Here is a 24,982-nt window from a genome sequence, read left to right as displayed (position 1 = left end):
TCCGGTCCCCTCTACCCGCCAGTGTCTATGGCCGTCTCCGCGGACTTCTGGCGCGCGGCTGAAGACGTCATGTAGGGGGCATGTGTCTCGGGGGCGAAGAATGAGGTAGAGGGTTTCCACTATTCGGGCCTCACGGGCTGATGGGCAACGTAGTTCTCTTTGGAGGCCGCGGGGGGCACTGGGGAGCGCCCCTAAAGCACCGACGCAGCGAAGGCTCATGGGCATGGTAGTTCCTGGGGCGGCGGGCTGTGGAAGCGCCCAGGGTGGGAGTCTGGCGGGCTAGGCCGGATCCGAGGGAGGGGCTTAGGCTACGGGAGGCAGCGGCGGCTCCCACTGCCTAGGAATCTCCTGAGACCGACAGAGAGAGACCACGAGTCCCCCGGAGTACGACTCGCTACGCGGGTCTTGGGAGACATCTGGCCACCTCTGCCGCAGCTGGAGGTAGGACCAGGTCCTGGACGCCTTTCGCGGGTGGGGTGAAGTGTGACCCCTCTCTCTGCTGACACTTTGTTTTCTTATCTGTAAAATTGGAATGGTAGTATCCACTTCATAGGGCGATTCTTTCATCTGGCCCTGAAAGGAGATGAACTGGGTAGGAATCACGGATGTGGTCCTGGGTGGTAGTCAGGGTGGGGCCCTGTGAGGTCAGGCAGCTTGCGGGGACCCTGTACTGCTTGACCTCACAGGGCCAGAGCCCACCAGACAGACAGCTTCGGTGCCCATCCTTATGGCCACTCAGCTGCCTAAGGAGGAGTTCCGTTGGGCGCCGCCCCACCCACCTAATTTTACAGATGACACCAAGGACGAGGAGCCAACTAGGGGAGCCTTTAAGGGCAGCCTGAGTCTCTTTTATTCCGTCTGTGGCCCCAGCACCTAACAGGGTGGAGCATGCAGTAAATATTGAATGAATGAGTGCAGGGGTAGTCAATGACCCTTGACTTTCACATCCATCATCTCATGGCAGCTTCCGCATGGCACTCTGAAGTGTTAATTGTGGCTGCTTAACCCTGATTTATGTTTCGGAACTCATCAGATCCTGAGACTCAGTGGACAGTGTTTGTTTCAAAGAGATTCCCTAATTCCTCCCCTGGAGATTATGATTCTGTGCACATACTGGGAAGGTATATAACCAACACCCTTCTAAAACGTTTGGCACGGTGGCTCATGCCTATAGTCCCAGCACTTTGGGAGGCTGAGGTGGGAGGATCGTTTGAAGTCAGGAGTTCAAGACCAGCCTGGGCAGATTAGGAGACACTCCACCCCTGCCCCCCGCATCGCTACAATCTTTTTTTTTTTTTAATTAACCAGGCATGCTAACAGTAGCATGTACCTGTAGCCCCCGCTACTCAGGAGGCTGAGGCAGAAGGATCTCCTGAGCTCAGGAGTTCAGGGCTACGGTGAGGTATGATTATGACAGTGCACCCCACTCTGAGTGACAGAGAATCAGACCGCATCTGTAAAAACATTTTTTTGATGAAAACTCAGAGGAGTTTGGGAAACTCTGAACTAGAGCTTTATAATGTGCAGGCATTCATATTGTTTCACAATCAGTGCTCTGAGTGCTACCCTGGTTGGTAGGATATATTATTTCCCCCATTTTGCAGGTGTGAAAACTGATGGTCAGGAGTCTATCTTAAGACATTAATGGCCACTAGCAACATGTGTTTTTTGGGAGTGGTATTTGAATTAATGGTTTCTATTTTGTGGTGCTATATTTATTTTAAAGTGCTTTAGCTTGAAAAAAAACTGGCATAATAATCAAGTTTTAAAAAATAAATCCATTTAAAAGAATACTATTTGGTAAAGTATGGGTGCACTTGGCGCAGTGGCTCATGCCTATAATCCCAAGACTTTGGGAGGTCAAGGTGGGTGGATCACTGGAGGCCAGGAGTTCAAGACCAGCTTGGCCAAAATTGTAAAACCCCATCTCTACTAAAAATACAAAATTAGCTGGGTGTGGTGCACACCTGTAGTCACAGCTACTCAGGAGGCTGAGGCAGGAGAATCGCTTGAACCCGGGAGGTGGAGGTTGCAGTGAGCCAAAACCATGCCATTGCACTCCAGCCTGGGTGACAGAGTGAGATTCTGTCTTAAAAATAAAATACAAGGCCGGGCGCAGTGGCTCACGCCTGTAATCCCAGCACTTTGGGAGGCTGAGGCGGGCGGATCACCTGAGGTCTGGTGTTTGAGACCAGCCTGGCCAACATGGTGAAACCCATCTCTACTAAAAACACAAAAATTAGCCGGGCATGAATACGTGGCAGATTTCTTGGAAGGCAGTGAATGAATGGCTGCAGTTTGAGAACCATGGTGTTCAGAAAACAGTCCAAGGGGAGAAAAGTTTTTCTAGAGCTGTTGACTATAGCATCCTCTGTCTTAGTGAATAGCTCAGTCAGGAGTCTTGATTTACGGATAACAGATTTTACATTGGCTTGGTTAAGCAGAAGACAGATTGATTAAGGATTGTAGGCAGTTTACAGAATTGTGGGGCAAGCCGGAGAACTAATTCCAAGCCATAGAACTGGTAAGCCCTGATAAGAAAACTGCTGTTCCTGTCACGCCCTCAAACACTAAATACCAGGATTTAGACTCATCTTGTTGGTGTTGTTTTTCTTTTTTTTGAGACAGTGTCTTGATCTATCACCCAGGCTGGAGTGCAGTGGTATGATCTCGGCTCACTGCAACCTCCGCCTCCTGGGTTCAAACAAGTTTCTGCCTCAGCCTCCTGAGAAGCTGGGATTACAGGCACCTGCCACCATGCCCGGTAAATTTTTGTATTTTTAGTAGAGACGGGGTTTCACCATCTTGGCCAGGCTGGTTTTGAACTCCTGACCTTGTGATCCACCCTCCTTGGCTTCCCAAAGTGCTGGGATTACAGGCATGAGCCACTGCACCTGGCCTTAGATTCATCTGTTACAGCTACTGCTGGTGGCATCAAAATCACTTCTGCATCAAGAAAGTGCCCTTAGGCTAATGCCCACCTGTATCCAGGTGAAAAAAAAAAGTGCCCTTAGATTGCTTGAGACGAGGAGTTCGAGACCAGCCTGGGCAAAATCGTGAGACCTTGTTTCTACAAACATAAAAATAAAAAAATGGCCGGGCGTGGTGGCCCACGCCTGTAATCCCAGCACTCTGGGAGGCCAAGGTGGGTGGATTACGAGGTCAAGAGATCGAGACCATCCTGGTCAACATGGTGAAACCCCGTCTCTATTAAAAATACAAAAAATTAGCTGGGCATGGTGGCGCGTGCCTGTAATCCCAGCTACTCAGGAGGCTGAGGCAAGAGAATCGCTTGAACTTGGGAGGTGAAGGTTGCAGTGAGCCAAGATTGTGCCACTGCACTCCAGCCTGGCGACAGAGCAAGACTCCATCTCGAAAAACAAAAAACAGACAAAACTATATATTAGGATTTCTGTTGCCCAGGGTTGGACTTGAACTCCTGGCCTCAAGCAGTCCTCCGTCTTCGGCCTCCCAAAATGCTAAGATTACAGATGTGAGCTACTGTGTTCAACCCTAATACCTGTTTTCCCCATTACTTTCCTTTTTTTGTTGTTGTTGTTCATGAGATAAGGTCTCTGTCATCCAGGCTAGAATGCAGTGGCATGATCATTGGTCACTGCAGCCTCGACCTCCTGGAGTCAAGGAATTCTCCTATCTCAGCCTCCCAAATAGCTGGGACTATAAGCATGTGCCATCTCAGTTTTTTGTTTGTTTGTTTGTTTTTTAAGAGATGGGGTCGTCCAGGCGCGGTGGCTCACACCTACAATCCCAGAACTTTGGGAAGCTGAGGCGGGTGGATTATATGGTCAGGAGTTCAAGACCAGCCTGGCCAATATGGTGAAACCCCATCTCTACTTAAAAAAAAAAAGAAAAATTAGCTGGGCGTGGTGGCGCATGCCTGTAATCCCAGCTATTCACGAGACGGAGGCAGGAGAATTACTTGAACCTGGGAGGCAGAGGTTGCAGTGAGCCAGGATTGCACCACTGCAATCCATCTTGGGCAACAGAGTAAAACTCTGTCTCACACACAAACACACAAAAAAAGAAATGGGATCCCCTTACGTTACCCAGGCTAGTCTAAAATTTCTGAGCTCAAACAAATTTCAAATTTCTGGCCCAAGGAATGCTCCCACCTTGGCTGCCCAAAATGTTGGGATTTCATGTGTAAGCCATCACACCCATTCCCCAGTACCTTTCACCTCCATTCTCCATGCAGCAGCCAGATCCGTCTTTAAAATGTGCATTGTCCCAGCATTTTGTGAGGCCTAGGTGGGAATTTAGCGTGAGCTCAGGAATTCAACACTAGCCTGGGCAACTTAGTGAGATTCCATCTCTACAAAAAATTTGTAAAGTTAGCGGAGCATGGTGGCAAGTACCTGTAGTTCCAGCTCTGTGGGAGGCTGGGGCGGGAAGATCGCCTGAGCCTAGGAGGTCCAGGCTGCAATGAGCCATGATCACACCACTGCATTTCAGCATGAGTGACAGAGCAAGACCCTGTCTCAAAACATAGTAATAAAAATAAAATGTGGATCATAAATGAATCCTCCCTCTATGGCTCCTCACTGCACTTGGAATAAAATCCAAATTCCTACTTTAAATGGGTGATTTGTATCTCAATCATGGTAGGTGAATTATATCTCAATAAAGCTGTTATTAAAAAAATAGTAAGACCAAGTACAGTGGTTCATGCCTATAATCCTAGCACTTTAGGAGGCTGAGGAGGGTGGATTGCTTGAGCCCAAGAGTTTGAGACCAGCCTAGGCAACATGGCAAGACCCCGTCTCTACAAAAAATAGAAAAATTAGCTGGGTGTGGTGGTGCACCCCTGGAGTCCCAACTACTTGGGAGGCTGAGGCAGGAAGATCAATTGAGCCTGGGAGTTCAAGGTTGCATTGAGCTCTGCTTGAGCCACAGCACTCTAGGCTGTCACCCAGGCTGGAGTTCAATGGTGTGATCTCAGCTCATTGCAACCTCCATCTCCTGGGTTCAAGCAGTACTTAGGCCTCAGTTTCCCAAGTAGCTGGGATTACAGGCATATATCACCACTCTCAGCTAATTTTGAATTTTTAGTAAAGATGGGGGAGTTTCACCACGTTGGCCAGGCTGGTCTGGAACTCCTGGTCTCAAGTAATCCACCTGTCTCTGCCTCCCAAATTGCTGGGATTACAGGCGTGAGTCACTGTGCCCGGCCCACATGATTGTTTCTACCTTGATTTTCTTCACAGCACCTAAATACTCAAAATTATCTTACTAGTTTGCTTGTTTCTTTTCCTCCCATTTCACCAGCTCATGGCAGTAAAACCTTATTTTTTTCTTGTTAAGAACAATGCCTACTTCTTAAGTGAATCAGCATTTGTTGGAAGAATTGTTTATTGAATCATTTCAGTTGAGCATTTGCATTGGGCTTAGTAAGTTTCCTGAGGTTTTCAATGGAAAGCAAATTTTGTATTGATGTTCATTTTATAAATAAAGATGAGTCGCTGTACCTTCTTGGCCCTCAGCTTTATTATCTACAAATTGTGGGTGGAGGTTAAACCATATGATGATCTCTAAGATTTCTTGTAGCTCTAAAACTTCTGAGGATGGGGTCCGGTGCAATGGAAATGAGTACTGGGCTAGCCAGGAACTTAGTGGCACACTGGGAACGATATCCTAGCACATTATTCTCAGTGCCACTCAATAAATCCTTCCTTAGTGGAAGCTCAGGGCCATCCTTCACTCTTCACTCTTCCCACCACTCAACCTGGCAACGCCTCCTGGGAAGTCTCTCTGGTGAAAGCCCTTGGCACCAACTTCATTGCATCACCACAGCCAGGCCAGCGTCAGCCCTCTCAGGGACCCTGCACCAGCTTCAGCTCTGCCTTCTGCCTACTTCGGTCCCTGGAGGCCAACTCTGAGTGTGCTTCCGAACCCAGGGCTCCAGTCACACCCAAGTCACTCTGATGCGATGGGAGATATCACAACTGGAAGCACTTGGTAATGTCACATAAAAGCTACTAAGTAAAAGGTATTTGAGGCTGGGCGCGTTAGCTCACTCCTATAATCCCAGCACTTTGGGAGGCTGAGGCAGGCGGATCACTTGAGGTCAGGAGTTTGAGACCAACCTGGCCAACAGGGTGAAACCTTATCTCTACTAAAAATACGAAATTAGCTGGACGCTGTCGTGGGCACCTGAAATCCCTGCTACCCCGGAGGCTAAGGCAGGAGAATTGCTTGAATCTGGGAGGTAGAGGTTGCAGTGAGCTGAGATTGCTCTGCCTGGGCAACAGAGCAAGATTCCATCTCAAGAAAAAAAGCTACTTGAGAGGTGGCCTACGTGGACCAGCCATGCATGGTTTCCCAGAGGAGACCATACTCTTCCCCCATCAGGTTTAGTAGTTCACAAGAATGGCTCATAATGGGGAGGGGAGGTGAAGGGGCAAAAAAAGAATATAAATGTATTTATTACCATTGAACTGTACACTTAAAAATGGTGAATATGTAAATTATACATGTATACGTTACTTAAAAACAATAACTCGCCAGGCGCGGTGGCTCACACCTGTCATCCCAGCACTTTGGGAGGCCGAGGCAGGCGGATCACGAGGTCAAGAGATTGAGACCGTCCTGGCCAACATGGTGAAACCCCACCTCTACTAAAAATAGAAAAATTAGCCTGCCGTGGTGGCAGCTACTCGGGAGGCTGAGGTGGAAGAATCACTTGAACCCAGGAGGCGGAGGTTGCAGTGAGCTGAGATTGTGCCACTGCACTCCAGCTTGGCGACAGAGCAAGACTCGTCTCAAAATAAAACAAAAAACAAAACAATGACTCATAGAACGCAGGAAAACGCTACACTTGGGATTACAGTTTTACAAAAAATACAAAGCAGGGCCAGCCAATGAAGGCACACGCAGGGCAAGCTGAGAGGGTGGGTCACCAAGCTCTTGTGCCTTCTCCCCATTGAAGTGGGGTACGTCGCCTCCCAGCACATCAGTGCATTTGCTGACCAGAACACACACTGAGGCCGCGCGATGGCTCACACCTGTAATCCCAGCACTTTGGGAGGCCAAAGCAGGCGGATCATGAGGTCAGGAGATCAAGACCATACTGGCTAACAGGGTGAAAACCTGTCACTACTAAAAATACCAAAAAATTAGCCAGGTGTGGTGGTACATGCCTGTAATCCCAGCTACTTGGGAAGTTGAGGCAAGAGAATGCCTTGAACCCCAGGAGGTGGAGGTTGCAGTGAGCCAAGATCCAGCCACAGCACTCCAGCCTGGGAGATAGAGTCACACCCTGCCTCAAACAAACAAACAAACAAAAAACTCTGGTGTTACCTAAGAAACTCCTGAATAAAAGACATTTCTATGACTCAGGAAATTCCAAGTGTTTTAGAAGCTCTATGCTAGGAAACTGGGACAAAGACGAGCCAAATTCCTTTTTAAATTGTATTTATTTGGCTGGGCACAGTGGCTCATGCTTGTAATCCCAGCACTTTGGAAGGCTAAGTCAGGCAGATCACTTGAGGCGAGGAGCTCAAGACCAGCCTGGCCAACATGGTGAATCCTTGTCTCTAGTAAAAATACAAAAATTAGCCAGGCATGGTGACACACACCTGTAATCCCAGTTATTCAGGAGGCTGAGGCATGAAAATCACTTGAACCCTTGAGGCAGAGTTTGCAGTGAGCTGAGATCATACCACTGCACTCTAGCCTGGGTGACACAGCAAGATTGTTTCTCAAAAGAAAAGAAAAGAAATTATTTATTTTAGAGGCAGGATCTCGTTGTGTCACCTAAGCTGGAGTGCAGTGGAGCGATCTTGGCTCACTGAAACTTCTGCCTCCTTGGTTCAAGCCATTCTTGTGCCTCAGCCTCCCGAGTAGCTGGGATTACAGGCATGGGCCACCATGCCTGGCTAATTTTTTTGTATTTGTTGTAGAGACGGTGTTTCACCATGTTGCCCAGGCTGGTCTTGAACTCCCAACCTCAGGTGATTCACATGCCTTGGCCTCCTAAAGTGCTGGGATTACAGGCATGAGCCACCATGCCCAGCCTATTTATTTAACTTTTATTTTAGGTTTGGGGGTACATGTGAAGGTCTATTACATAGACACATGTCATGGGGGTTTGTTGTACATAGAATTTCATCACCCAGGTATTAAGCCCAGTACCCAACAGACAAATTCTTTATTAAATAACAGGAGATCACTGGGTGATGAAAGCTGAGCTGATGAGACAGCCCTGTTTTATTTGCTAGAGCTACTGGGAAAGCTATACTCTTTTTCTGCCAAGTGTTTAAACTGGTAGGATGAGGCTTGGCTATTTTGCTACCTACAAGAAGACAACCTGCCTGAGAATGAAGACAGTCCAGGGAGTCAGGCGTGGTGGGTCATACATGTGGTCCCAGCTACTGGAGGGGCTGAGGTGAGAGGATCGCCTGAGCCCAGGAGTTCAAGGCTGCAATGAACTATGATTGCACCACTGCACTCCAGCCTGGGTGACAGAGCAAGACCCTGTCTCAAAAAAAGAAAGAAAAAGGAAGGAAAGGAGGGAGGGAGGGAAAGAGGAATGAAGGGAGGGAGGGAAAGAGGAATGAAGGGAGGGAGGGAGGGAAAAAGGAAGGGAGGGAGGGGAAGAGGAATGAAGGAAGGGAGGGAGGGAAAGAGGAATGAAGGAAGGGAGGGAGGGAAAGAGGAATGAAGGAAGGGAGGGAGGGAAAGAGAAATGAAGGAAGGGAGGGAGGGAAAGGAATGAAGGAAGGGAGGGAGGGAAAGAGGAATGAAGGAAGGGAGGGAGGGAAAGGAAGGGAGGGAGGGAGGAAAAGGAAGGAAGGGAGGGAGGGAAAGAGGAATGAAGGAAGGAAGGGAGGGAGAGAGGAAGGAAGGAAGGAGGGAGGGAGGGAGAGAGGGAGAGAAAGTCCAAGAAAAAGCAGAACTAAAAGAGACAGACCAAGTTCAAATCAACATCATTTGAGCCTCTGGCTCTAGCCAAGCCTGAGGTCATTCTATCTCTGACATTTCAAGTATTTGAACCAATAGACTCTTCCTCTTTTCATGTTTAAGCTGGCTGAAATTTAGGTTTCCAGTTGTTATAGTGGAAAGCGTCCCAAGTTTTACATCCCTGCTTATGAGGAAGAAGGGTTACTCCCTTTCATTTTAATATATTGACTTAACCTGGGCCCTGGATAACGTCCCTACCAAACTTCCCTGAAACCTGGCTCCTTCAACAACCATCCTTTCCACTCATTCCTTTCTCCTTAACATTTCCAACAAAATCAGAGCTTTCTCAAGATAGAAACAAACAAGCAAACCTTTCTTCCTTCTCACACATACAACCTGCCTTATCTCTGTCCACCCCTTTTCAGCCAAACTCTGTAGAACATCTCTCCACATTTCTCCTACTTCTTGAAATTTTTTTTTTTTGAGACGGAGTCTCACTCTGTTGCCCACGCTGGAGTACAGTGGCATGATCTCTGCTCACTGCAACCTCCACCTCCCGGGTTCAAGCAATTCTCCTGCCTCAGCCTCCCTACTAGCTGGGACTATAGGCATGCCCCACCATGCCCAGCTAATTTTTGTATTTTTTATACAAATGGGGTTTCATCATGTTGGTCAGGCTGGTCTTGAACTCCTGACCTCATGATCTGCCTGCCTCAGCCTCCCAAAGTGCTGGGATTACAGGTGTGAGCCACCACACCCTGCCTCCTCCCATTTCTTTACCTTCCACTCATTCCTCAAACCACTACCAGTTGGCTTCTGCTAAAATTACTCTCACCAAGTCATGCAGCAGTCTCTTAGTTATCAATGTCTTCTAGAGGAGTCTTGCACTGTTGCCCAGGCTGGAGTGCAGTGGCACAATCTCGGCTCACCACAGCCTCCACCACCCGGGTTCAAGCAATTCTCCCGCCTCAGTCTCCTGAGTAGCTGGGATACAGGCAAAGGTGGGCACCACCATACCCAACTAAATTTTGTATTTTTAGTAGAGATGGGGTTTCACTATGTTGGCCAGGCTGGTCTTGAACTCTTGACCTCGTGGTCCACCCACTTCAGCTTCCCAAAGTGCTGGGATTACAGGTTTGAGCCACTGTGCTTGGCCCCCCACCTTTTTTTTTTTTTTTTTTTTAGAAAGAGGGTTTGTCACCTAGGATGGTTGCAATGGCATGATCATAGCTCACTGCAGCCTCAAACTCCTGGGCTCAGTTGATTCTCCTGTCTCAGCCTCCTGCATAGCTGAGACTGCAGGTGCACATCAGTGTATCTGGTTAACTTTTTTTAATTTTTATTTATTTTTTGTAAAGTCAGGGTCTCACTATGTTGTCCAGACTGGTCTCAAACTCCTGGCCTCAAGCAATCCTCCCCATCTCAGCCTCCCTAGTCTTTTTTTTTTTTTTAACATCTCAGGCTACTGGAGGGCTCTGCCTTGGTGAAAATGCCTGGGAATTGACATCTCCTGGGGTAGTAGCCCTTGGTTAAGGGCTGGGGGATATTTGTGTATGAAGACCCCAGCTGCCTTGTCTCTGGACGAATCGGAGGCTCCCCTGTGGGATCCAACTGAACTCTCTGCTTGACATCACACCCTTGCTTGGCTTCCTGTCCTTTTTCCCACTTTTCCCACACCTTTTTTTTTTTTTTTTTTTTGACATGGAGTCTCGCTCTGTAGCCCAAGCTGGAGAGCAGTGGTGCGATCTTGGCTCACTGCAACCTCCGCCTCCTGGGTCCTGGTTCAAGCAATTCTCCTACTTCAGCCTCCCAAGTAGCTGGGATTACAGGCACGAGCCACCATGCCCAGCTAATTTTTGTATTTTTTTGTAGAGACAGGGTGTCACCATGTTTGCCAGTCTGGTCTTGAACTCCTAACCTTGTGATCTGCCTGCCTCAGCCTCCCAAAGTGCTGGGATGACCTCCCAAAGTGCTGGGTGGTTCACCAGGTGTGAACCACCGCGCCTGGCCTCTCCCACACCTTTAACTGGTTTCTCCTGGTAGTCCTTTCGTAATCAATCACATGCACATAACTCCTCATCTCAAGGTGTTTCTGGGAAACCTGACCACATGCATCATCTCTGCATTTTCTTTTCTTTCTTTTCAATTATCTTAAAAACAAAAGCAAAAGCAAAAAAACCCAGGCCAGGTTTGGTGGTTCATACCCGTAATCTCTGCACTTTGGGAGGCCGAGGTGGGCAGTTCACTTGAGCTCAGGAATTCGAGACCAGCCTAGGCAACATGACAAAACCCCACCTCTACCAAAAATACAAAAATTAGCTGGGTGTGGGCCAGGCACAGTGGCTCATGCCTGTAATCCCAGCACTTTGGGAGGCCAAGGTGGGTGTATCACAAGGTCAGGAGTTCGAGACCACCCTGGCCAACATGGTGAAACCCTGTCTCTACTAAAAATTCAAAAATTAGCCAGGCATGATGGCACATGCCTGTAATCCCACCTACTCAGGAGGCTGAGGCAGGACAATGGCTTGAACCCAGGAGGCACAGTTTTCGGCAAGCTGAGATTGCGGCATTGCACTCCATCCTGGGCGACAGAACGAAACTCTACCTCAAAAAAAAAAAAAAAGCTGGATGTGTTGGTGTTCCTGTAATCCCAGCTACTCAGGAGGCTAAAGCATGAGAACAGCTTGAACCCAGGAGGCGGAGGTTGCAGTGAGCCATTCCTGGGCGACAGAGCAATACTCTGTCTCAAAAAAAAAAAAAGAATTAAAACAACAACAACTTTTTTTTTTTTTGAGATGGAGTCTTGCTCTGCACCCAGGCTGGAGTGCAATGGTGCGATCTCAGCTCATTGCAATCTCCGCCTCCCGGGTTCAAGCAATTCTTCTGCCTCAGCCTCCTCAGTAGGTGGGATTACAGGCACCTGCAACCAGGCCTGGCTAATTTTTTTTTTGTATTTTTAGTAAAGATGGGTTTCACCATGTTGGTCAGGCTGGTCTCGAACTCTTGACCTCATGATCTGCCCGCCTCAGCCTCCCAAAGTGCTGGGATTACAAGCAAGAGCCACAGCACCCAGTCAACAACTCTTTTTTTACAAGGACAGATTAGGTAAGTTACCCAGGATAGTCTCAAACTCCGCTGAAGCAATCCTTTTGCCTCGGCCTCCCAAAGTGCTGAGATTCCAGCATGAGCCACCCTACCTAACCCATCTCAGCACGTTCTACTTCTCTTTGCCTACCTGTTGTTGACTGTTCCCCAGAACTGGGCCCTAGGCCCTCTTCTCCTCTCTATGTATATTATCTGGACAATCCATTGATGTCCCTGGCTTCAACCACTACTCATATCTGATCACCACCAAACTGCTTTGTGTAGTTCAGCCTAGAAATCCATCTCTGCTGGACAGCTCCACCCAGTTGTCCAAGGATACCTTGTTTTTTGTGTGAGAGTCTTACTCTGTTGCCCAGGCTAGAGTGCTGTGGCGCAATCTCAGCTCACTGCAACCTCTGCCTCCCCAGTTAAAGCGAGTCTCCTGCCTCAGCCCCACCAAGTAGCTGGGACTACAGGTACATGCCACCACACCTGGCTAATTTTTGTATTTTTAGTAGAGGCGGGGTTTCACCATGTTGGTCATGCTGGTCTCGAACTCCTCACCTCATGATCCACCCGCCTTGGCCTCCCAAAGTTCTGGGATTACAGGTGTGAAGTACCATGCCTGGCCTACAAGGACACCTCTTGCACTGTCCAGTTCAGGAACCGCTCACCTCAGGTGGCTGTTTTAATTAGTTCCTCAGTCACACTAGCCATATTACAAGTGCTTAATAGCTACATGTGACCCGAAACTCAACATGGGACAGTGCCAATGTAGAACATTTTGGTCAGCACCGAGAGCTTTATTGGCCAGCTTAGCCACAACGCTTCCAATCATCAGCTCCTTGCCTTTCTGTATCCTTCAACTGGGCCTCTCTTCCAGACAATGCTGGGCCAACTACAGAGAAAGGGTGTGTAAGGGTATGGGGTGGATGTGGTGTAGACCACAGGAATAGGATTCTTTTCATTGATGTCTTCCTCTGAGCTGGGAAGAGGGATAAACACAGCTGGTGACGAAGACCTTAAAGGACATCTCTGAGCTGAGGTTAGTTTAGTTACAGCAGGGGGACTCAGATTGGCTAAACCAGAACTAGTCCTTCCACAAGTTTTTCCAACTCCATCTGGCTGCCTCAGCTTTAAACATTTTTTTTGAGATGGAGTCTTGCTTTGTTGCCCAGACTGGAGTGCAGTGGCTGGATCTTGGCTCACTGCAACCTCTGCCCCCCAGGTTCAAGCAGTCCTCCGACCTCAGCCTCCCAAGTAACTGGGATTGCAGGAACCCGCCACCACGTGTGACTAATTTTTGTATTTTTAGTAGACAGGTTTTCACCATGTTGCCTGGGCTGGTCTTGAACTCCTGACCTCAGGTGATCTACCCCACCCTTGGCCTCCCAAAGTGCTGGGATTACAGGCATGAGCCACCATGCCTGTCCATCTGTCCATCTTAGAACATCCTTTTTTTTTTTTGAGACAAGAGTTTCACTCTTGTTGCCCAGGCTGAAGTGCAATGGCACCATCTCAGCTCACCACAACCTCCGCCTCCCAGGTTCAAGCAATTCTCTTGCCTCAGCCTTCCGAGTAGCTAGGATTACAGGCATGTGCCACCACCCCGGCTAATATTCTATTTCTAGTAGAGACAGGACTTCTCCATGTTGGTCAGGCTGGTCTTGAACTCCCGACCTCAGGTGATCCACCCGCCTTGGCTTCCTAAAGTGCTGAGACTACAGGTGTGAGCCACCGCACCCTGCCTGAACGTTCTTAGGTGAATCAGGATATTTATCCACCTTCCTCTTTGGGGTTATTTGCCACCTTGTTCCAGGATGGGCACTTGGTCCAATCAGCCACTTAGTTCTGGAAATTTCACTGGAAATCTCAGAAAAGAGGCATGCTCCTTCTAGGAGAGTTGCTAAGATATTAGGGTTTAAGCCTGAAGCCACGGAAAGCTATTTTCCCACTTAGGAGAGCCTGTCCGAGGGTGAAGGCAAATGCACTCGGGAGGCAGAACCAGAGCGATGGTGAGCTACATGTTCCTGTATCTTCTGGCTCCTGTGTTCACCTATTCAGAAGAAGTGTGACCCGCTCTGGACTTTTCGATTACATGGGCCATAGGTTCCTTTGTTTAGGCCAGCTGGATCCCGGTCACTGAGAGACTGGATCGGTGGAGATCTCACTGTGCTCATGCTTTCGACTATCCTCGATACCTTAATTGTTCTCGATTTCTCTAACTGGCCGTGATGTCTCTTCTGAGCTCCAGGCTATATGCCCACAGATGTCCCAAAGCTGACATTATTTCTTCCCCCCACCTTCAACTCCCGTCTCAGAGATGCAACCTCCTGGATCTGCCCCTTTCCTCAGATAAACCAAGGTCGTAAGTTCAGGCTCCGCCTCCCCGCAGGGCCTCCCCAAGGTCAACCGCTTCTTCACTCGCCCCGCTCCTTGGGGGCGTTATCCGCGTGCCCCTCTGCAGCGAGGCCGACGCTCTAGGCTGCAGCGGGCTGTTCACACAGCCTCCTCATCTCGCTGGTTTCCAATGCTCGGCGGCTACTCTAGCCCTTAGCCGGGCCCGGGACTGTCCCCTAAGGCAGCTTCTCTATGGTCGACATAGCCCCTTTGTCCCGAATTTCCTCCAGGATGACGCTCTGGTAGGATCCAAGCCCTTCTCCAGCTGCCTCCGTGGTCGCTTTTAGGTGTAACTGGAGAAGGCACTGAAGCCCTATGAGATTCACACCGTCTTAGGTCTCCCGGGGTCGGCGCGGAGTGGGAGGATGGCGGAAGTAAGTATGTAGTTGCCCTTCCCTCCCGCCGCTCTTCTCTATGGTCGCTTCCTTCGGCAACGGGAAAGGGGCTCCCGGCGCCTGCGCAGAACCAGGCTGGGCGCTCGTCGCGGAGGGGGTGGGGGCGCAGGGAGCGGGAGCCGCCACCGCCGCCAGAGCTAACCGCGGGGACCGAGATGCAGGTGGGACCGGAACCGGAACCCCCCTCTTCAAGTGCCTCTTCCCTCTCCGCGACCCGGTCCCGGCGCCCGAGAGGATCCCTGGGGTGGGAGTGGGCGTGGAGGGCCGGGGGCTGGAGGGGCACTCGTCCGGGAGAGTGCAGCGGACTGGGCTATTCCCGCGGCGGTTGCGGCCCCGGGGAATGGGCGGCTGGGGGATGTCCAGGGAGTAGGGTCAGGTCGGAGTGGATGGACCACCGGGCCCGGAGGGTCCGAGCCGGGAGCGGAGCCAGCACCCTCCACCACCCGCCCTTCGGGAAATATCAGAACTGACCCAAGAGGCAGGTGCACCGGGAAAATGTGTCTGAGTCCTGCTTGGCAGAAGAGAAACTGAGTCACCAGCTCAGGAGCCGCAGGATCAGCGGGCCTGAAGGGGGCTGGGTCTGTCTGCGGTGCAGAGGGTTGGGTGGGCCTGTGTGAGTCGAGGTGGCCGCTGGCTGGAGATTGGTCTCTGCTGTGTCTGCACCTCTTGGCTGTGTTCCCCCGTGCTCCATGACTCCTGCATCTCCTGGCTGCTTCTCGTTAGTTTGGAGTTGTCCCTGCGGTTGGAGCCATCTGAGTGTGTAGGGCCGAGGCCAAGGAGGAAGGGGAGGCGTCGCCGACTTACTGCCTGGCTCTGGGTTTGAACAGGAGTCTGAGGTCGCGGAGGGTTTGGGGAGACTTTACTGAGCTCCCCTGGCCCCAGTCCTGGGGCTGTCACCTTTCAGTATTGCGTCGGGAGAGGAGCGCTAACAAAAGAGCCACGGGTTGTAAATTCCACACCCAGCTCTGCCACTTTCTAGTTCTAAGACCTTGAGAGGGCTCCTCCTTTCTCTAATTTTAATTTCTCTTTTAGAAAATTGGAACTATAATATTCTCCCCTATGAAGATGGTAACAATGGCAGTCGTTTAGCGGGTGCTTACTTTTCGTTCAGCGCTGACATATCCCATTCCATGTAGTTCTCTCAACACTTTGAGGTGGGAGGGATCATTAGCTCTGTTTAACATAAAAAAAACAGAGGCTCAGAGAGGACGTGGAATTTGTTCAGGATCACATTGCTCATAAGATGGCTGGGCTGGGCGCTTATAGGGTGGTTTCAGCACTGGTCTGACTCCAGAGCCCATGGCCTTAACCAGTAGGCTAGCCTGCCTTTAGGGCATACACCCCAGTGGGAGGAGAGGAAGGTGAAAACTCTTAGGGCCCCAGCTCTCCCTGTAATGTTTTGTTTATGTGAGGCCAGCAAAGACTTGACCTGACCCACCCAGTTTCTCCTGTGGGGCCCCTGCGGCCTCTGGCCCCAGAGGAGATATCAAAGAAGGGATACCAGAGAAGTGGGCTCTTACCATTTCAAGTCTCCTTCACACAGTGCTTGGTTGCTGGACTCTGGGGTCAGCTTTCAAGACAACTGTTTGGTCCATCATGCATCCATTCTCCTTAATGAATCTCCACCTCCAACGAGCTGGATCCTAAGATCCGTGAGGCAGGCTCTCTAAGGTCTAGAGTCCCAGCTCCCCTCTGTCCCCCTGCGAGCTGGGGCGGTGAGGTGCTATGGCTGAGGCTGGCCCAGCTGGTCCCTGGGGACAAGGACTATGGAGTGGGGAAAAAGGTAGATTTGGAGTTCTGAGAGTTTTCTGAGCTTCGGTTTCCTCATCTGTTCTAGAGGTCATTGAAACCTCTCACAGGGAAAGGTAAGATAACCACGTGGGAACCTCTAGAATGGCTCATGGGAAGTATGACGTCAATATTGGAGGATCTGACTTAGAGAAGGGGGGTGATCTGGAAAAGATCTCTTTTTTGGGGGGAAGGTGCTCCATAGCCCTCTACCACTGGATCCAAAGCTAAGGAAAGTGGGGGTGAACATGGCAGGCTAGCTAGACACTGGTGCTAGTTGCCTGGGGCCTTCGGGGTGCCAGGATCTAGGAGAGGAAAGGAAGGTGTTGGGGTTCCTTCCCCGTTGCTCTCTGCGGAGTCTGAAGCAGGGTTGGACCTCTCTGGCTGGGGGTAGGACGCAGCCCCCAATGCGCCCTCAGCAGTGACCCTCGTGTGTGCCTCTCTCTTCCTTTCGCAGCTGCTGCCGCCCACCCGTCTTCTGGCCGCCTCCCTCTTTGCGCCCCACAGGCTCCCCCTCTCCACCTCCTGGGGCCCATCATGAATGGTGCCCCTTCCCCAGAGGACGGGGCCTCCCCCTCGTCTCCCCCGCTGCCCCCACCCCCGCCCCCTAGTTGGCGGGAGTTCTGTGAGTCCCATGCCCGGGCTGCTGCCCTGGACTTTGCCCGCCGTTTTCGCCTCTACCTGGCCTCCCACCCCCAATATGCGGGGCCCGGGGCTGAGGCTGCCTTCTCCCGCCGTTTTGCCGAGCTCTTCCTGCAGCACTTTGAAGCGGAGGTGGCCCGGGCCTCTGGCTCCCTGTCACCACCCATCCTGGCTCCCCTGAGCCCTGGTGCGGAGATATCACCACATGACCTGTCCCTTGAGAGCTGCAGGGTGGGTGGGCCCCTGGCTGTGCTGGGCCCTTCTCGATCATCTGAGGACCTGGCCGGCCCCCTCCCTTCCTCAGTCTCTTCCTCCTCTACGACCTCGAAGCCGAAGCTCAAGAAGCGCTTCTCCCTGCGCTCAGTGGGTCGCTCTGTCCGAGGCTCAGTCCGTGGCATCCTGCAGTGGCGGGGGACCGTTGACCCTCCCACCCCGGCTGGGCCCCTGGATGCCTCATCAGGCCCCCCAGTCTTAGGTGGAAACAGCAACTCCAACTCCTCTGGCGGGGCTGGGACCATTGGTAGGGGACTGGTCAGTGATGGAACATCTCCTGGGGAAAGATGGACTCACCGTTTTGAGAGGCTGAGACTCAGTCGGGGAGGGGGCGCCTTGAAGGATGGAGCAGGGATGGTGCAGAGGGAAGAGCTGCTGAGTTTCATGGGGGCTGAAGAGGCAGCCCCTGACCTAGCCGGAGTGGGCCGGGGAGGAGGGGCGGCTGGTCCTTCTTCAGGGGGAGGAGGGCAGCCTCAGTGGCAAAAGTGTCGCCTGCTGCTTCGAAGTGAAGGAGAAGGAGGAGGAGGAAGTCGCCTGGAGTTCTTTGTACCACCCAAGGTGAGGACCCGAGGAGGGTGGGTGCCTGGGAGCGAGGGAGAGAGCGGCCACAGTGGTCACAGCCCTGCAGATGAGCTTTGGAGTTTACCAGCCTACAACCCTGGCATCATTCTTTGTTTGTAAAGCTGGCTCCTGGTTCTGTGTTAGCAGCTGTGGGCAGGACTGAGAAAGCAGTGTAACTGCCTTTTATCTAGCTTCCCAAGGATGTAGAAGGAAAGAAGAATGTCTGGAGGGAAGGGAAGGGTGGTCTCTGCAAACCAAATCTCTGTGGCATCTGGTTCTCTTTCCCAACCTAGGCCTCTCGGCCTCGACTCAGCATCCCCTGCTCTTCTATCACGGATGTCCGGACAACCACAGCCCTGGAGATGCCTGACCGGGAGAACACGTTTGTGGTTAAGGTAGGAGTTCAGCTTCCCATTCGCTGGCAGTGCATGTGTTGAGGAGAAAGCCCTCAGTGCATTTGGGCACATGGTGTTGCTGAAAGGAGATGTCTGTTGTGTCCAGTGCCTTGAGAGTACATCCATGGGGCTGTGATATTTCTGGGATGGGGTAAAGAAGGAGATGTTCTTATTCTCTAAAACAGTGCCTCCACTTCAAAGAGAGCTCTGGGCTTTTTGCTATTGTTTTGGAGAGACAGGGTCTCTCTCTTTCGCCTAGGCTGGAGTGCAGTGACCTGATCATAGCTCACTGTAGCCCGTGTAGCCTCGTACTCCTGGGCTCAAGCCATCTTCCCGCCTCATCCCCCTAAGGAGCTGGGACTACAGGCATATGACACCATTCCTGGCTACTTTTATTATTTATTATTTGAGACAGAGCCTTGCTCTACCTCCCAGGCTGGAGTGCAGTGCATGGTCTTGGCTCTCTGCAACCTCTGCCTCCCGGGTTCAAGCGATTCTAGTGCCTCAGCCACCTGAGTAGCTGGGATTACAGGCGTGCACCACTATGCTCGGCTAATTTTTTTTATATGTTTAACAGAGATGGGGTTTTCCCACATTGGGCAGGCTGGTCTCAAACTCCTGGCCTCAAGTGATCCACTCCCCTTGACCTCCCAAAGTGTTGGATCACAGGCGTGAGCCATTGCACCCAGCCTAATTTTATTTTTTAATTTTTTTGGAGACAGAATCTCACTGTGTTGCCCAGGCTGGTCAAACTCCTGGGCTCAAGTGACCCCCCCCCAAAGGTGTTGGGATTACAGGTGTGAACCACCACACCCAGCCTCCAGAGAGAATTCAAATACAACTTGTTTTTAGATAGCCTACACACTTTGTTCTCATTAGGCGTGGATTAAGCCTCATCCCTGCCCCTGCCCTTGCCCCAGCTGAGGCCTCATCTCATCTCTGTAGGTGGAAGGCCCCTCCGAGTATATTCTGGAGACAGTGGATGCCCAGCATGTGAAGGCCTGGGTGTCTGACATCCAAGAATGCCTGAGCCCAGGGTGAGGAGCCCGACTTCCATCGCAAAGGGACATGGGGTGGGGTTGGGGAACAGCCTTTCGCCTCTCACCTGGTGACTTTCCTCCCAGCACCATCTTCCCTGTCTCTGCAGACCCTGCCCTGCTACCAGTCCCCGCCCCATGACCCTCCCTCTGGCCCCTGGGACCTCATTCCTTACAAGGGAGAACACAGACAGCCTGGAGCTGTCCTGCCTGAATCACTCGGAGAGTCTTCCCAGCCAGGACCTGCTGCTGGGACCCAGTGAGAGCAATGACCGCCTGTCGCAGGGTAAGGGTGGAGCCTTAGAGAGTTGGGAGCCTCAGAACCCACCGGGGGGGCCGGGGGTGGCCCTGCTTTGCCTAGCCTGTTGAAGGGTAAGGGTGGAGCCTTAGAGAACTCAGAGCCTCAGAACGTGCCATGCAGGGGCCCCTGCTGTCAGGCCCCAGGCCCTCTCCAGACTCCACTGTGCCCCATCCCTATTTTCTAGATGCCTCACTCCAACCCCACCAAGTGTTGGTCTTTTGTCTCTGAACATGCCACATGTTCACCAGGCACAGTTTGCTGTTTAGAACCATTGCAACCCCACGTAGGCCCCAAGCAGACTCCTAGCCAGCCTTGTCACTTTTTCCATCAGTCTCCTGCAGGCCACCACTCTGGCTGGAGATAATGGTTGTCTTCGCCAAGCTTCTGGAACACTTTGTAGAAATCTTTGTTTTGCTCTTACTCAGCCTCTCTGTGTCTGTCAGGGGCATCCACGTATTCTCTTGACTCCGTACCTTCTGGTCTGACCAAACACACATACCTAACCCACACACATAAACACAGAAAAATGCGTCCCCTGGTCGAGACTTATATTTCCAGACTCGGCCTCTACTATTGCCTTTTCTCCTGACCCGCCATTCTGAGTTCCATCTGCACAGTGCCTAGCACACAGGCTGTATTGAGTGAATGAACAAATGAATCATAGAATCTTGGATCTAGAGTGGGCCTTGCACTTCATCAAATCTCAGTAGCTGAGACCAGGGAGAGGACAGCTGAGAGTCACTGAGGAAGACAGGCTGTGCCAGTGTGACCCCTGTGCTATGCTGTCGGTGCACCACATGCCTGTGTTCTCAGCCTGCCTGCCTGACATTTGTGTAGGCTCTGGCCTGCCGTTGGACAGACTTTGAAGATGGTCTTAGTCCATACCTGGCCCTGTGCTGTGTCCCGGGCCAAGATGGGGGAGCTCAGATGCCTGACATGAGCCCCCTGTCCTCTGGAGGCGTTCAGCTGGGTTGACATCATTCCCTATAGAAAGCTTAGTGTTCCATGAGCAGCACAAGCAGGAAGCACGTTGGGAGCTCAGGGGAGGAAGAGAGCAGGGGAAGGTGGGAGAGACAGGGACTGCGACACAGAGGAGGAGAGGAGAGGACACCCGGGGACGAAAAGGGCGAGAGCAGAGACCTGGGGGAGGAGGGCCCAGGATATGGTGACAAATTTGACAGTATAATTGGGTTAAAGTGGAAAAGACATGAATACAAGGTAAAGTAAAAATCAAGTTGTCTTGGGGTGGGGGGGAGTAATACAAGGAGCATCTTTGATGCCTCTTAGAGTTAGGAGGCTTTGTCTATAGTTAAAACAAAAGGACACCATTTTTGCTACTGTTTTAATTTTTTTTTTTTTTTTTTTGAGACAGAGTCTCGATCTGTCGCCAGGCTGGAGTGCAGTGGTATGATCCCAGCTCACTGTAACTTCTGTTTTCCAGTTTCAAGCAATTCTCCTGCCTCAGCCTCCCGAGTAGCTGGGACAACAGGCACACACCACCACGCCCGGCTAATTTTTTTGTATTTTTAGTAGAAACGGGGTTTCACCATGTTGGTCAGGATGGTCTTGATCTCTTGACCTCGTGATCTGCTTGCCCCGACCTCCCAAAGTGCTGGGATTACAGGCGTGAGCCACTGTACCTGGCCTGTTTTTAAATTTTTTTTTGTTTGTGTTTTTGTTTTTGAGACAGGGTCTCACTTTATTTCCCAGGCTGGAGTGCAATGGCGCAATCACAGCCTCTGTAGCCTTGACCTCCCGGGCTCAAGCCATCTTCCTGCTTCAGCTGCTCAGGTTGCTGACCACAGGCGTGTGCCACCACACCCACCTAATTATTTATTTTTTTGTAAGACATAGGGTCTCACCATGTTGCTCAGGCTGGTCTTGAACTCCTGTGCTGAAGTCATTCTCCCACCTCGGCCTCCCAAAGGGCTGGGATTACAGATGTAAGCCACTGTGTCCAGCCAGACTCCTGTAGTGTGTGTGTGTTTTCTTTCTTTTTTTTTTTTTTTTGAGACAGAGGCTTGCTCTATCGCCCAGGCTGGAGTGCAGTGGCATGATCTCAGCTCACTGCAACCTCCATCTCCCGTGTTCAAGCAATTCTGTCTCAGCCTCCCAAGTAGCTGGGATTACAGGTACGCACCACCATGCCCGGCTAATTTTTGTGTTTTTAGTAGAGATGGGGTTTCATCTTGTTGCCCAGGCTGCTGCTCTCGAACTCCTGACCTCAAGTGATCCTCTTGCCTCAGCCTCCCAAAGTGCTGAGATTCAGGTGTCCCCAACTCCCACTGCGCCCGGCCCAGGACTCCTTTTGAATGTCAAAATATTTGAGGTGGCTTGGAGCAGTGGCTCACACCTATAATCCCAGAACTGAGTTGGGTACATCGCTTGACACCAGGAGCTCAGGGCCAACCTGGGCTATTGTATAGCGAGACTCCTTCTCTACAAAAATATGTATCTAAATATTTAATGCATTCTCTCCATTTCTACAATAATCTTTCGGCTGTTAATTCAGAAAAAGAGACACATTTGGACTTTAGGACCTTCTTGCAGTAAACAGTCTCCTGGCAGCGCAGGAAGCATCAATAGGAGCCATTGGTAAACAGCATCAGGGGTCACTACCCACAGAGCTATTTGGCATCTTGGCCAGAGACTGTTGCCAGTGCATGCAGGGTAGACTAGTGGTGAGGAAATGGTCCCAGGACAGTTGTTTAGAAGAGGAATTTCTTAGGTTCTCAGCTTTGCCCTTTTTTTCTCCAGGGGCATATGGGGGCCTCTCAGACCGCCCCTCGGCATCCATCTCCCCCAGCTCTGCCTCCATTGCTGCCTCCCATTTTGACTCGATGGAATTGCTTCCCCCAGAGTTGCCCCCCCGCATCCCCATTGAAGAGGGACCCCCAGCAGGGACAGTTCATCCCCTTTCAGCCCCCTACCCTCCCTTGGACACTCCGGAAACAGTGACAGGTACTGGAAGTGTGAGTGTGTATGTCTCCAGGCCTGGGTGCCTGCCTGCCTTGATGGCTTCTCCTGGGATCCTGAGGGAGCTGGCCTGGGAGAGTTGGGGATGCATGCAGGGAACAGGCACCTCCAGGGGAAGGCAAGCTTTTTTCTCCCAGGATGGGGGAGGCTGCCCTGACACCCCGGTTTCCCTCCCTCTCTCCTTCCTGAAGGGTCCTTCCTGTTCCAGGGGGAGCCAGAGGGCGGTGAGGGGGACCAGCCCCTCTCAGGGTATCCTTGGTTCCACGGGATGCTGTCCCGGCTCAAGGCTGCGCAGCTGGTGCTGACTGGTGGCACTGGCTCCCACGGTGTCTTCCTGGTGCGCCAGAGTGAGACAAGACGAGGTGAATATGTCCTCACCTTCAACTTCCAGGGCAAGGCCAAGGTGAGCAACCCTGCAGGAAAGGCTCTGTTCTGTGCAGTTGGCCGTGGGGTGGGAGAGTGCTGCTGGGGGAGGGGGTTTGTACCTGGCAGGGCCTCTGCCTCCTACCTCACCACCCCTGTCCTGCCCTTAGCACCTGCGTTTGTCGCTGAACGAGGAGGGTCAGTGCCGGGTCCAGCACCTGTGGTTCCAGACCATTTTCGATATGCTCGAGCACTTCCGGGTGCACCCCATCCCTCTGGAGTCTGGAGGCTCCAGTGATGTTGTCCTTGTCAGCTATGTCCCATTCTCCCAGCGACAGCAGGGTGAGCAGAGCAGGTCTGCAGGGGAGGAGGTGCCCGTGCACCCAAGAAGTGAGGTGTGTGTGCCAGAAAGATGGGGCGGGGGGGCTGTGATGAGGAGAGGCTTTGCTTGGGAGAGCAGGGTAGAGGAGGCTGCTGTGCCTGGGGGTTTGGAAGGGAAAGAAATGCACTGATAGGATGCAGGAAGGCAGAAGGCTCCTGGCTGGAGTCCGGGTGGCAGCTGAGAGGCGGGCGGGCGCATCCCCATTCCATCGGATCCTCTGTTCCATCGTCTGTCTGTCTCCTGGACCCATCCTCCTGGCTTCGTCTTTGCCCTCTGTTTTGGCCTGGCCTTGGGCCTGCCCTTCCTGGGGACGCTCGGTCTGATCCCCTCCCTCCTCCCTCAATGTCTCATGTCCCTGTCTGATCTCTTCCTCTCCCCCGCCCCACCGTCCCATCTGTCCCCACGTTGCCCCTCCCCCCCCAGGCCGGAAGCAGGCCGGGAGCCATGCGGGGGTGTGCGAGGGAGATGGATGCCACCCCGATGCCTCCTGCACCCTCATGCCCTTCGGAGCGAGTGACTGTGTGTAAGTGTGGTCCTCCTCTCACCGCCGCCCATGATCCATCTTCCATGGTTGGGGGGTTGCTCAGGAGATGGGATATGGGGAGACAGCCATGCTCCTGGGGGGCTGAGTGAAGGGGAGGCCGAGGCAGGAGCTCACCTGCCTCCACAATCAGTCTGTTTTTTTACCCTTCCTATCCAGAACCGAACACCTCCCATGACCCACCCCAGCCCCCTGAACCCCCTTCATGGACAGATCCCCCACAGCCTGGGGCAGAAGAGGCGTCGAGGGCGCCAGAAGTGGCGGCAGCAGCAGCCGCAGCAGCCAAAGAGAGGCAAGAGAAAGAGAAAGCGGGCGGTGGAGGGGTCCCGGAAGAGCTGGTCCCCGTGGTTGAGCTGGTCCCCGTGGTTGAATTGGAAGAGGCCATAGCCCCAGGCTTGGAGGCCCAGAGCGGTGCCGGGTCTGGTGCAGACTCGGGGGTGCCCCCGATGGTACAACTGCAGCAGTCACCATTAGGGGGTGATGGAGAGGAAGGGGGCCACCCCAGGGCCATTAACAACCAGTACTCCTTTGTGTGAGATGACCCCACCCAATCTGCCCTTTTGCCCCCCCAGCCCTGCTCATGAGATTGGGCTTTGTAGGGACAGAAGAGGCTGAAACCCCTCCCCCATGCTTCCTGACCCTTGTCTGCCAAGGGCATCTTCAATGGTACAAGCAGAGATTTGGGAGCCTGTTTGCTCCCGTCATACACTACAGGTCCCCTCCCCAGGGCAGGGGATTTGGGCTCCATGGCCTCCCTGAGGGGCTCTTCTGGTCAGCCCCACCCTGGGGGCCATTTCCCCATTAACCACCCCCAGCCCGAGGCAGGGTAAGGGGGAAGGGCTGTCAGTTATATTAAGGTGGTTGTTGTTGTTGTTTTAAACAAAATGGAGAAGCATAAATAAAAAGGTTTATCTGGGTTCTATCA

General features: G+C 52.0%; 1 protein-coding gene across 30 annotated transcripts; it reads left to right on the top strand.

Moving 5' to 3' along the window:
- Positions 1 to 305: 305 nt before the first annotated feature.
- On the top strand, positions 306 to 24,982 carry SH2B1 (SH2B adaptor protein 1). Of its 30 annotated transcripts, none has more exons than XM_078345075.1 (12): positions 14,871 to 14,959; positions 15,831 to 15,916; positions 16,425 to 16,663; positions 17,044 to 18,059; positions 18,356 to 18,457; positions 19,403 to 19,494; positions 19,605 to 19,780; positions 22,553 to 22,756; positions 22,963 to 23,174; positions 23,305 to 23,529; positions 23,940 to 24,039; positions 24,217 to 24,982. In XM_078345075.1, coding segments are annotated over exons 4-12 (2,049 nt in total). In that variant the 5' UTR covers positions 14,871 to 14,959; positions 15,831 to 15,916; positions 16,425 to 16,663; positions 17,044 to 17,123; the 3' UTR covers positions 24,219 to 24,982. The 30 variants fall into 30 exon arrangements, with proteins under 30 accessions (XP_078201205.1, XP_078201189.1, XP_078201193.1 ...); XM_078345078.1 differs by having other exon boundaries at positions 14,871 to 15,276; positions 23,305 to 23,476; XM_078345076.1 differs by having other exon boundaries at positions 14,871 to 15,276.

Source organism: Callithrix jacchus, chromosome 12 (genome assembly GCF_049354715.1).
Source record: "Callithrix jacchus isolate 240 chromosome 12, calJac240_pri, whole genome shotgun sequence".
Lineage (NCBI taxonomy): Eukaryota > Metazoa > Chordata > Mammalia > Primates > Cebidae > Callithrix > Callithrix jacchus.
The sequence above is the reverse complement of the archived record's forward strand: the minus strand, read 5'-3'. Positions and strand labels throughout refer to the sequence as shown.

Coding starts and splice junctions, on each gene's coding strand:
- SH2B1 (XM_078345063.1), top strand. CDS start 17,124: ATGAATGGTGCCCCTTCCCCAGAGGACGGGGCCTCCCCCTCGTCTCCC. Junction 18,060..18,355: donor AGTTCTTTGTACCACCCAAG/GTGAGGACCCGA, acceptor TTCCCAACCTAG/GCCTCTCGGCCTCGACTCAG. Junction 19,781..22,552: donor CAATGACCGCCTGTCGCAGG/GTAAGGGTGGAG, acceptor TTTTTTCTCCAG/GGGCATATGGGGGCCTCTCA.